At 39.7% G+C, this 12,801-nt stretch overlaps 2 protein-coding genes and 1 non-coding gene across 3 annotated transcripts; all 3 read left to right on the top strand.

Moving 5' to 3' along the window:
• Positions 5,071–6,879, top strand: LOC18790464 (probable CCR4-associated factor 1 homolog 7). The gene is made up of 2 exons (XM_007222456.2): positions 5,071–5,436; positions 5,564–6,879. The coding sequence occupies exon 2, from the start codon at positions 5,833–5,835 to the stop codon at positions 6,655–6,657; it is 825 nt and encodes a 274-aa protein (XP_007222518.1). The 5' UTR covers positions 5,071–5,436; positions 5,564–5,832; the 3' UTR covers positions 6,658–6,879.
• Positions 8,411–12,118, top strand: LOC18791856 (cytochrome b561, DM13 and DOMON domain-containing protein At5g54830). Its single transcript, XM_007223993.2, has one exon. The coding sequence runs from the start codon at positions 8,806–8,808 to the stop codon at positions 11,518–11,520; it is 2,715 nt and encodes a 904-aa protein (XP_007224055.1). The 5' UTR covers positions 8,411–8,805; the 3' UTR covers positions 11,521–12,118.
• On the top strand, positions 12,318–12,390 carry TRNAF-GAA. Its single transcript has one exon. It is a non-coding gene; the product is annotated as a tRNA-Phe (tRNA).

The following is a 12,801-nucleotide window of genomic DNA, read 5'->3' as shown; positions in this document are numbered from 1 at the left end:
CCACTTAAGCTTGTAGCATGGCATGTTGTTTATTTGCTTGGCGTGGCATGTGTATAAGCGCATATGGCAAACTTTCGCATGCCCCAAATTGGGTTTCTTCTCGGTAGGATATCGCATTGGGCTGAGAATTTATTTGGGCCGAAGCGTGGATTTTTTGGGCCTCAACATTAGCCCCCTTGATTATTGGGGCCATGAATGTGTGTTGAAATGGTCCAAATAATCAATTTCCAGCCCAAAATAAATTGCAGTGGCATGGCATGGGTTCAGGAGCAATTCAAGGATGACCAGTTAAGTGTCTCTGAAATTACAGCCAGGTCTTTTCCGGGAAGGTTGGAGGGGTCGCAATGGTCCCGCTTAAAACCCAATCCTTCTTAAACACCGAGGGTGTTACCTTGAAGAATTTTCCTAGACACTGTAATTTTGGAGGTCACTTACTAGAGTTACCAAGAGTTGGCCTATTTTGTGGCATGATATAGGAGAAAATGCTTGGTGGATTAGCTCAAAATAACTTAGCTTGCATGATTTATTTGCTTGAGTGACTAGAGAGACTTGATTTTGCATGGTTGTGATTTGCAAGAGTTGCATTGATTTGCACGCTTGATGTTGGCATGTATTCTTGGTATCTGGCTTGATGCTTGGCATTGGCATGTATGCTTGATTTGTGCATGTATGCTTGGTACTGCTTGGCTTTGGCTTGTATTGAGTTTACAGCACCAGCCCCAGAACACTTGAATTTGGCAGACAAAACCTTAGTGAACGTGATAGTGTGCGACATGATGGCTAGATATTGGAAGAATGCTTGAAGTAGGGCATGTGCTGGGAGGGCATTTGGAATAGGGCATGTGCTGGAAGGATATTTGAAACAGGGCAGGTGCTAAAAAAATGCTTTAAATAGGGCACGTGCTGGAAGGATGTTTGAAGTAAGGCATGTGCTAGAAGGATGTTTGAAGTAAGGCATGTGCTGAAAAATATTTTGTTTGAAATGGGATATGGCATGTGCCTGAAGCACGTGACTTGGCTTGACATGATTTATCTTCTGGTTTTCCCTCATTCTCTTCTTTCTTCTTCTTCTTCAAGACCCAAACCCGTGGGTATTGTGCATCAGTACATAAGTCATATTTTGGAAGCTCGGATCAGAAAACTTCCTTGATGAAAGTTGCTCATCTGCTCGAGTACTATAGCCTGTAAAATTTTCGGATTTCTTTGAATTTTTCTGATGCCTCAAAGCTGGTCTGCAACTTCTGTGTTCATCCATAACTGGTGAGGTTCTGCAGATTCTGCTTCTGCATGTGTCTTTAACTTAAGATGCTTGGATGATTGCACTTGCTTCACAAAATTTGCTCGAAATTATGTTGTTTATAACATATCCAAAATTGAGAATCATCCACCCATCCTAGTGCTTTCTGCCTCCATTTTTCTGAAGCATGTTCATGAGTTGATGTTGATGCCTTTGTTGCATGCTTGTTTTCTATGCTTGAATGCTTGAGTTCCTCTGTACTTCCCAACATTTGTGGACTAGAAATCAAATTCTGATGTTGAACTTCTGGTTTAGGATTCTGGCTTGGTGATAAACAAGAGTCATACGAGTTCACTTGGGTATGCATGCCAAGTGTTTGTCAAAATATCTCAAAGTAGCTTGCTGGTTGTTTTTTGAACTTTTGAAATGTTTCTTTTCGAATCTGAGTTGGATCTTTATAAAAAATGACTTCTCAATGGCTATGTTGGAATTGGTCATGCGTCACTTGAAGAAAAAATGAATTTTTGGTGGAATTTCAAAGTAAGGGCTAAGCTACTGGAGCTGTGCAGTTCCTGTGGCATGGGCTGTTTTAGGAATCTGTTTGACATGCTTCCCTAGCTCGAAATGCAACGAAATTTTGGGCAAATGAATCTTGATATGTCTAGTTCTAATCTGGAAAGTCTGGGATTTTTTGGTTGTAAGCTTGATTTATAGTGATTTTCTAAAAGTGGGATGTTCTAGCTGGAATGGTTGGAAAGTTTGTGTATAAGTTTTGCTTGGCATGTTGCTTTTTCTTGGGAATTTAGCATGTCCTTTCTGTTGGCATTGAGTGCCGATCTGAGTATTGCTAGAGCATGTTCTTGAGCAATATTTTTGTGAGAGCATGATGTTGAAAGGTATTGTCGTAAGAGCATGGGTTCTTCAATTTGCTTGAAATGCTCGAATTGCTTGGAATGCTTGAATGAAATGAAATTTCTTGGCATGTGGATTGGTATCATGCCCTGTGAATTCGTGGCATGCGCGCAGACTGCTAGAAGGGGAATCACCTTTTGAACCAGCATGCATACCCATTTCTTTCCCTCATCAGACCTAGCCATGGAAGAAGGAAAGAAAGAAAGAAAAAAATGAGATTGTTGGGAATAGGAGTTCTCCACTGAGGCAGCTGCAGGAATAACATTGAGCTCCCAAAAATCTCTGATTTTGTGAGATTGGGCAAAGAAGATTTTGCTAAAGTAAGATAAGTCAAAGAAAGGGATGAGAAATAACGAAAAAAGTTTGGCTAAATTGGACAGAAACCATTAGGGTTTCTTGGAAACTGATAGCTTCCAGCACTTATAAAAAGAGGTATTTCCTACCCATCATCTCAACACACACATTCAGAGAGCAAGCTTCAGCTCTCATATCTGAAACTTCTGCAATTTCGTGTCATATTCCTCTATCTCCTCCCTTTTTTTTCTTATGTTAAAAGTTTCAGAGCTTGACAGATTTTTCGTCAAGCTGCCGGAAACTACTCGGCACACCCACTACTTCATCACTAGCTAAAACAACCACATCTAGAGAGCAAGCTTCCTCTTTCACTTGTAAAACCCAGCAAATTCGTGCTCTATTCATCTTTCTCCCCCATTTTCCCTCTTTTGGAATACTGTTCTAACATTTGACAGAGCCTATATTAAGCTACCTGAAAAACACTTAAGCCACCAATTCTCCTCACTTTCCCTCATTCTCATCCAAACCTTCTTGCAAACCCTTCATCTCTTACCTTAACACCCCATTTTCCCAAGAGGAACGCATAGCTTTCTCTTCAATGCTAAACTCATGACAATTTTGCTTCCATGCCACAAGTCTCTCATGCCAAGCTAGAAAATCTATCTATAAGCTGTTGTTATTTTTGTTGGTGAAGGTAACCAATGTGTTTCTTAAGGCATCTTTGTCATTTCGAAGTATTTTTGGGGCTTGATTTTCAAACTCAGACACAGGGGATAATTTTATCAATCTACTCTTTACAGCAGCCCAACCCATTTACAGTTGCCAGAAGAAAAAGGCCCTACAATTACTAAATGACAATGACATGTTTTTAACTTTTTACCACCAAAAAAAAAAAAAAAAACTAGTTTTCGATCCACCATCAATTAAAACTTGGACAAAGAACATATATTTTTGCAGCCAAATCAATTGATAGTTGCTAAAGATCATTTCGAATTCCCTCATTAATACTTATAATATCCCTTAGTTGTATGATTAAGTTACCATCATTTCAAAATCATTCAACTTGAATGATAAAGCAAAAATAATATGGAATTTGCCCTTTCATTTCTTTATGTGTTGATTTCATATGGTTATTAATAAACAGCTTAATTGAAATGATTCTTATAATACCTATTCATTACTTCCCCGATTCATGGTAATTAAACAACCCCTAAATTATGTGAAAAATGCTATTTGAGCCGGTGATGTAAGGTGATGTTAGGATTAAAATAGGTCAATTGTTAAATTATTTACAATATAATGAACAAGTTTACTACCAAATTATCTATGTTACCAAATAATTGTAAAACTTGTATGAGCATAATTCAGTTAATTACAAATAAAAAAAGATTATTGGAAATTTTATAAGCAATGATCCATAAAGAGAAAGACAAAAGCAGCGGAATTAAAGGGGTTCAAGGAAAGAAAGTGGTCATTCATACAATAAAAATAAAATGATATGATTAAAAGTGATTAAGGGATTATTTGGAAGTAATTCTGAATAGGCTAACAACTTTTATGGAGAATTACTTATTTATATAATCATTTAAAGTGGTTTTTAGTGATTTTATGAATAATCACATAGAATGTGCTTCTCCCCATAATCACTTAAAATCATTTAAGGTAATTATATGAAGAAGCACGTAGGAGGTGCTTTTCTCTATAAGTAATTATGGTTCTCCCAAAATCACTCTCAAACAAGCTATAAGAATATAAAAAAGATAAAGGAATTTTTTAAAGATGTGAAATTAAAAAATTGAATTGAATAAAACAATTAATAAAAAAACTATGGCTTCAAAGAAAGAAGCTTTGTGAGGACACCACGTTGTTGTACCAAAACAAAATTATTACTAATATTAGATAAAAATTGAATCAATTTAAAAAAGTGGTAAGACAAAAAGTTACAAGTGGTGGCTTCTACATGATCGAGCTGGACCTCTTAATTTCCAAAATTAAATAAATATATAATTAAAAAAAGACCCCTGGGGCCATCCAATATGTGAACAAAATGATAGGACAGGAATAGGATAGATAGAAGAATAGGACAAGCGAAAAACGGTGCGTGTCTCTCTGCTTTGTCACACAGTCCATCACACAGTCCAATTTTGGACACTTTTGGCAAAGCCCAAATAGTTATACTGTTTAGTTTTGAGTCATTTCGCTGTCGAAAATGGGCGGTCCAAATTATTTGGGCTGATGGCTTCTAGGTGTTGACTCAGACTGCGGTGGCCGGTGGCCTATCAAGTACGACTCTTTGAAGTGGGGAATTCAAACACTAGACATTGGGTTGGAAAGATTACTGCGGATTTAAACTCGGGTGTAGAAAGAAGGGTAAATTCGTCTTAATTAATTTGATTAAGCTCACATTTGCTGTTCTTTACCACTTAAACATGAGTAAAAGTTATTTACATATTAGAATGTTTATAAGCCAATAAACATGCATAAAAGTTAAACTTTTTCAGTTTTTTAAAACAATATTTTGAATTAATTCAACCTAAACTGCATGAATATTTAGCATGACATGATTTTACAATTTCATTAAACCCACGTGAGAGAGTTGAGATAACTTTTGATTTCTGGGATATTTTTCATAAAATTTTATCAGATTACGGCTTAATCTTATCCCTCATCAGTATTTGACAAAAGGCAAATTATTGATCCTGAACAAAGCACGGGAAGACGAAACGTGGTCGTTTTGTGCATTTGGGGAGCAAAACGGCGGCGTTTCGTGGCCTTCATCCGTTCCTTGGCAACATCACTTTCTCCTTTCGGCTGCGACCTCACAGTCGTTAAGAACCCACCCTAGTAAAGGTCTCAAACCACGTTCTTCCCCAGTCCCTTCGCTCTCTTTATCTCTGGGTCCGTTGACCTAGAAGTTTTATCCGCAGAAGACCAAATCACTGTTTTCAAGTCCCAGATCTGTTAATCTCAGGCCTGAATTCCACAAATCAAAGGTCAGATCTTTAACTTACTCCGAGTTTCTTCTCCAATTATCTTTGCTTTACAAGGTTCTGCCTTGTACCATAGCTAAGTGCTGTTGTTCGTCGCTGATTTATGGTTTTCTTATCGCTTTCGTTTCAGATCTCAGTGGAATCACAAAGTCGCTGTTGTTTTGGTGCTCAATCCGTAAGATCCAGTTCAGGTTCTGAGGTTCTTGACTGCTTGTTAATCCTTTATTGTAAACCTGTTGGGTTTGGTCTAGATCTGGTTGAAGCGTTAAAACGCCGTCGTTTTGGACTGAACCAAGTTGGGGTTTTCTCTTTTGGGAGTTCTTGAACTCTTTAAGCTTTGTTTACAGATCTGGGTTTAATAGTATTTATCGTCCTGTTGCTTGATTTGATATATTGGAAATGTCGATTTTACCGAAAGGGGATTCGATTCAAATCCGAGAAGTGTGGAGTGATAATCTTGATGAAGAGTTTGCTATAATCCGTGAGATTGTTGGGACGTATAATTATGTTGCTATGGACACCGAGTTCCCCGGTGTGGTTCTTCGCCCGGTGGGGGCCTTCAAGAACATCAATGATTATAACTACCAGACCCTGAAGGACAATGTCGATATGTTGAAATTGATTCAATTGGGTCTCACTTTCTCTGACAAGAATGGTAAACTTCCTGATCTCGATACCCAGAACCAATACATTTGGCAATTCAATTTCCGTGAGTTCAATGTAAGCGAAGACATCTTTGCTAGCGATTCGATTGAGTTGCTGCGGCAATGTGGGATTGATTTTAAGAAGAACAACGAGAAGGGAATTGATGTGAAGCGGTTTGGTGAGCTTTTGGTGTCTTCAGGGGTTGTATTGAATGCTGAAGTGCATTGGGTTACTTTTCATAGTGGATATGACTTTGGATACTTGCTTAAGCTATTGACTGGTCTGAGTTTGCCCGACTCCCAAGCGGGTTTCTTTGAATTGATCAAGGCCTTCTTCCCAGTGGTGTATGATATCAAGCATTTGATGAAGTTCTGCAATAGCCTTCATGGTGGGTTGAACAAGCTTGCAGAATTGTTGGAAGTGGAAAGAGTTGGTGTGTGCCATCAAGCAGGCTCAGACAGTTTGCTTACAGCTTGTACGTTTAGGAAATTGAGGGATACCTTTTTCGGTGGCACAGCTGAGAAATATGCTGGTGTATTGTATGGTCTCGGTGTTGAGAATGGACAGAGTACTAATTGAAAGAAAATAATTGTCAAAAGATTGATGGATATTTGTAGACTATTCGAGTGTGAGACATGGTAGTTTTCTCTGTACACTTTCGCAAAAGAATTGTTGTTTTAGTTTTAACTTTTTCCTCTTTGCTTGCTTGTAACAGAAACCTTAACCGGTTATGTAGCCCCGAGTTTCTTGTATATTATTGCAGTTAGTGTTTCAATAAAAGTTCATGACGTTTTCTTTCAATGCGTTTTGTTCCTCACTAATTTGACTCTAGTGCTGTATTGCCCCTTTCTCATTAGCATCATCATTTGCCTCGTTCTTGGCAGCAGCAGATCGATGCATTCTTGTTCTATCTCTAACATTTTTGAACTTCATAGAAGTTAACAGTTATTTGATACCATATATAGATGTGCTACTTATTCTTTGATCAATCATCGGTGGTTTTGTATTTAGCTATTTATGTATCTTTTGGGGGCAGAGGTGTTCGCTTATGGCTGCTGGACTTAGTTTAGAGCTACAGGTATAGTCTGTTTGTGAATCTGAATGAGAGATGCCTTGGAAAAGAAAGAGAGTCCTTGTCTTTGTGATGTTTATCTTACGCACAGTGATATTGTAGCTGGCGATTTTTCCTTTCATCTGCTCAAGATTGCTTTTATCATGTCATTTCCTTTAATGAATGGAACTTTGTTCAGTGTTAGTGTCTTATGCTACTTGTAACTTTGTAATTCCATTTGTCACAAACCTATTTCCATGATTTTGAAAGGCCGATGCCGAGTTGAATCTTGTTGAAGGAATCACCAATTTTATGAAGTTTGGACAGAGTAGTGACAGTGGGCGGGAATGGGGGAAAGCTTGCAGAAGCAGCAGCTACACTATCACTCTTCTATAGGACTCAGCTGTAAGACTCTTCTGTTATTGTCATCGTCTGTTGCTGAGCATACAGTATGACAAATGCAGTTCATCATCATTCTTAAACAAGAATCCCGAGTGTATAAGAGTGACCGCATAAATTTTATTTTTCAGATGTTCTAGTCTCTGTCTGTGTTGCATAAACAAATCAAGACTGCTTCCACCGATTGCATAAACATAAAACAAACAAAAAAAAGCACTTTTAGTTTAGTAACCATGAGGAAGCGTCTCCCTTGCTGATTGGCTAGTCCCATTGTCTACGTTGAGCGGCGTTGACGATGTTCAAATGGGCTGCTTCCACCGAACATCCTGCGAAAATCTCGGGATATTTTGGCATTTCCGAGGTTTTTTTTTAAATTTTTCCTTTTTTTCCCCACGAAGCATCTGCGACCCAAAATTCAGCTGCAATGTAACTCCACAAGCAATTTAGTGTTACAATGTCCGTACCCTTCTTTCCTGTGTCCAACTATATTCTTTTACAGATTAGTTTAATATACTACTTGAGTTACAAATTCCCTTTTTATTTATATAAAAACGAAATAACAACCATAAATACATACTAGTGTCTCTGCACGTGCATGCGAGAGATTTTTTTTAAAAAAATTTAAATTTATTTTAAAATTAAAAAAGATAATGAATATTTGTGTTTTATAAAAATAGAATTCATTATCTGAATTTTCTTTTAATTTTAATTTTATTTTTTTAATACAAAAAATTGTGAATTTATCATATTATCCTCATTTAATTAATAATTTCAATTCTTAATATTTGCATTAACCAAGGACATTTTCTGATATTTTGAATGTTTCACCATTCTCTACCTTTTGTTTTATATATATAGAAGAACAAAATTTTTTAGAGAAATAGAAAACACCTGGCACGCTATTATGTTTCGGATCCGAAAAGAGAAAAGAAATAAAGTTGTTCCTTGAAATTGAATCAAAAAAGAACTTGGCAAACCACTTTATGAAAAGCTCACGCACGTCGAGCTCTCTCGGTCTTCTGTTCCTGCCGACCGAGTCACCCCATTTTCCTCTCTCTTTACTCTTTTCACCCAACAGAAAGAAAGGACACAGCTCATCGACGGCGAGCCTCACATCCGCTTTCTCCGACCACCGCCAGGTGATTTTATCATTTCCCTCCTCCGCTCTCTCTCTATCCCTTTTTAATCTCTGAATTCATATTAAGAATAGAACCAGTGATTCGGATCCAAACCCACACACAAAATAGATCCGATCGGATCCGGATCTCGCACCCCTCATGCCTCGCAAACCCAACATCCTAGGGTTTCTCTTCAGCCTCTTCTTCCTCACATTCTGCCATGCCGATCCGGGTTCCAATTGCCCCAAGACCAGCCCTCTCGTCAACTCCGAGTCCGAATTCAAAATGGTACAGCACCAGCTCCGAGGCTCAATTAAGATAATCGACGATTGCTCCTTCAAAGTCTCCGATTTCGACATGCTCCCCGGCTCCGACGTCCAATGGTGGGGCGCCGCCGCTCCCGATTTCACCAACCTCAGCGCCGGCTTCGTAGTCTCCGATCAGAAACTCAACGAGACCTACAAAAGCGCGAGCTTTACGGTGCGTTTGAGGGACAATGTCACCTGGGATCGGATCCAGGTCCTCGCCGTGTGGGACCGCCCCACCGCCTCCGACTTCGGGCACGTGATTCTCGGCGATTTCAGAAGCGGATCGTCCGACCCGGCTCCTTCACCGTCGCCGTCGAGCGCAACCGGTTCGGGGAACGGGACGGGTCGGGTCCACACGGAGCCGACTATGTTGGAGAACTGTAAGGTATTGTCGAAGAACTACAGGGTTAGATGGACATTGACTTCTGAAGAGAATATAATTGATATTGGGTTGGAGGCCGCCACCGGGACTATGAATTACATGGCTTTTGGGTGGTCCAGCCCGAACTCGACTTCGGAGCTCATGCTTGGAGCCGATGTCGCCGTCACCGGGTTTAAAGAGGACGGCCTGCCGTTTGTGAATGATTTTTACATCACAAAGTACAGCGAGTGTACGTTGTACAAGGATGGTGAGGTGAAAGGGGTTTGCCCGGATACGAGATACGAAGGGCCCGGCCAGAATGGCGAGGTTAACAATACCAAATTGGTTTATGGGCAGAGGAGGGACGCCGTGTCGTTCATTAGGTACCAGAGGCCGTTGATATCAGACGACAAGAAGTACGATTTGCCGGTGAACCATACAGAGAAAATGACGGTGATTTGGGCGTTGGGGCCAATAAGGCCCCCGGATCTTCTTCAGCCTCACTATCTTCCTCAAAACCATGGGGGACCAAGGCTTGTGGTTTTTGGGCATTTGGTGCTGAATGTTTCTGAGCATGTGAATGACTGTTTGGGTCCACTGGATGCAGAAGACAAGGAGGACCAACATCTCATCATCGCCGATGCCAATGCCCCACTTGTGGTTACTTCTGGCCCGGCATTGCATTATCCAAACCCTCCAAACCCTTCAAAGGTTTTGTACATTAACAAGAAAGAGGCTCCGATGTTGAGAGTGGAACGAGGGGTGCCTGTCAAGTTTTCTGTACAAGCAGGGCACAATGTTGCGCTCTACATTACTTCAGACCCGCTTGGTGGGAATGCTACCCTGAGGAATGTGACCGAGACTATTTATGCAGGAGGGCCTAAAGCTCAAGGAGTTCAAGCCAGTCCCATGGAATTGGTTTGGCAACCAGATAGGAATACTCCAGACCAAGTGTATTATCAATCTCTTTATGAGCAGAAAATGGGTTATAGAGTGCAGGTGGTTGATGGGGGTCTGCCTGATATGTATAATAACAGTGTTATTTTGGATGATCAGCAAGTTACGTTATTTTGGACATTGTCAGAAAAGTCGATATCTATTGCTGTTCGTGGTGAGAAGAAGAGCGGTTTTTTGGCAATAGGATTTGGCAGGGGAATGGTAAACAGCTATGCTTATGTGGGTTGGATTGATAACATTGGCAAAGGGCGGGTAAACACTTATTGGATTGATGGAAAGGATGCCTCGAGTGTGCATCCAACAATTGAGAATTTGACTTACGTGAGGTGCAGGTCAGAAAATGGCATCATTTCATTCGAGTTCACCCGCCCCTTGAATCCATCATGTGGTAAGAGTGATAGACCGGAGTGTAGAAACATAATTGATCGCACTACTCCTCTTAAAGTTATTTGGGCAATGGGTTCTACATGGACAGATGAGCATCTAAGTGAACAAAATATGCATTTTGTTACGAGCAGTAGGCCTATTAGGGTACTTCTTATGCGTGGTTCTGCAGAGGCGGAGCAGGATTTACAGCCGGTATTAGCTGTACATGGATTTATGATGTTTCTCGCTTGGGGTATGTTGCTTCCTGGTGGAATACTGGCGGCTAGATACTTAAAACATGTTAAGGGTGATGGGTGGTACAAGATTCATGTTTATTTGCAGTACTCAGGTTTGGTAATCGTCCTACTTGCCCTTCTTTTTGCTGTTGCTGAACTTCGAGGTTTCTATGTCAGCTCATTGCATGTTAAGTTTGGGATTACTGCGATATTTTTGGCGTGTATACAACCAGTGAATGCATTCCTAAGGCCTAAGAGACCAGCTCATGGAGAGGAGGTTTCCTCCAAAAGGATTCTTTGGGAGTACTTTCATGTGATCGGTGGAAGGTGTGCCTTTGTTGTAGGCATTGCAGCACTGTTCAGTGGAATGAAGCATTTAGGAGATAGATATGACGGTGAAAATGTTCATGGACTTAATTGGGCTTTAATAATTTGGTTCTTGATTGGTGCATTGATAGTTATGTATCTGGAATACCGTGAAAAACAACAAAGGAGGGATAGAAGTTTTGGAAGAAGCAATTGGGTGCTGGGGAACCTGGAGGAAGATGACTCTGTTGATCTGTTGAGCCCGAACGGAGTGCATGCAGAGAAAGAATCACAAACTTCAGGAAGAATGGAAGTTCAATTAGAGCCTCTGAACAGATAGATAGGTAGATAGATAGTTATTCTTTGATATGAATTTCTACATTTCACCAATTTTGAGAGTTTTCTCACATATATGGGGAATAGAAGGCCTGTTTTGCGTGCTTAGTTGCTTCAACGGCCTTTTTGCTTTGTAAGGGAGGTTTACTCGGCGATCACCACCCTCGGCTCCAACCAATCATCTTGAAGACTATTCACCCCATGCCATGCACTTTGTATACTTGATACATCTTTTTACACAGTATTATCATTTTATCTGTTGCCTCTTTATCAAACAACCGAAGAGTCGGGTTACGGCGTGGCACAGTACCCTAGGACTTTTAGTTTAGAATTCAGATATGTGAAAGTAATTCTCGTGCCTTTGGAAGAAGAGTTTCTAATGGAAAAATGGAAGTGATTTGCACTCACTATACTTGCAATCTGCATCAGATGTTTACTGTTTCTCTTCGGCTATGTTTGTTGTTTTTTGTCTTGCTTTTGAGTCTATCATTGACAAGCAAAAAAAGCCTCCTGGCTGGTTAGATGTTGCATTTGATGAACGCGAAGTAGTGTGTTTTTGAGGTTCATAAAAAGAACAAAGCCAAAAGAAAATTCTTCTCTTACGCCTTTATGTTTGTTCAATTATTATTATAATTTGGTTTTGCTGAACTTAGATTCTGCTACAAATAAGAGGAGTTGTATATTTCAAATCAATATATAATTAGTTTTTCTTAACAAAGTTGACAGTAAAGAAGAAAATAACTAATACTTAAATATTTTACGATGTATAAATAGCATTTTGAAGTAACTGTGTTCACAATTGCGGGGATAGCTCAGTTGGGAGAGCGTCAGACTGAAGATCTGAAGGTCGCGTGTTCGATCCACGCTCACCGCATTTGTTTTTGGCAGTTTTCCACTTATTCTTCAGTCCGATATTTTCATATGGGCTTTTTACGTTAATAGTTTGGGCCTTTCTTTAACTATTAGAACACTCGTCCATGCGTTGGTGGCTGACTACCAGCCATTGATTCAATTGCGAGCCCACTAGATCAACGGTTGAGAAATTCCAACATTCATGTTATCTTGGCAGTCTGAATTTTAGTAATTATTTTTGCTTCGATTGGAAATTAATTTTTGGCTGTACGAGTGTTTTTTTTTTATTTTTAAGATGACCTTTTCTATTGAGAGGAACGATAGCATACTAAATGTTTTGTTTTGAAACATAACTTCAAAAGTCAACTTGAGTTCAAACCTCACTTTGGTGCTTCTTCTGTATTTATTTTGGGGGATTGTTTTTTTATTTTAT

Source organism: Prunus persica, chromosome G1 (genome assembly GCF_000346465.2).
Source record: "Prunus persica cultivar Lovell chromosome G1, Prunus_persica_NCBIv2, whole genome shotgun sequence".
Classification (NCBI taxonomy): Eukaryota; Viridiplantae; Streptophyta; class Magnoliopsida; order Rosales; family Rosaceae; genus Prunus; species Prunus persica.
This window is presented reverse-complemented; position numbering and strand designations above follow the sequence as displayed.

Bases quoted from the DNA above. Each gene is read 5' to 3' on its own strand.
- LOC18790464 (XM_007222456.2), top strand. From the start codon at position 5,833: ATGTCGATTTTACCGAAAGGGGATTCGATTCAAATCCGAGAAGTGTGG.
- LOC18791856 (XM_007223993.2), top strand. From the start codon at position 8,806: ATGCCTCGCAAACCCAACATCCTAGGGTTTCTCTTCAGCCTCTTCTTC.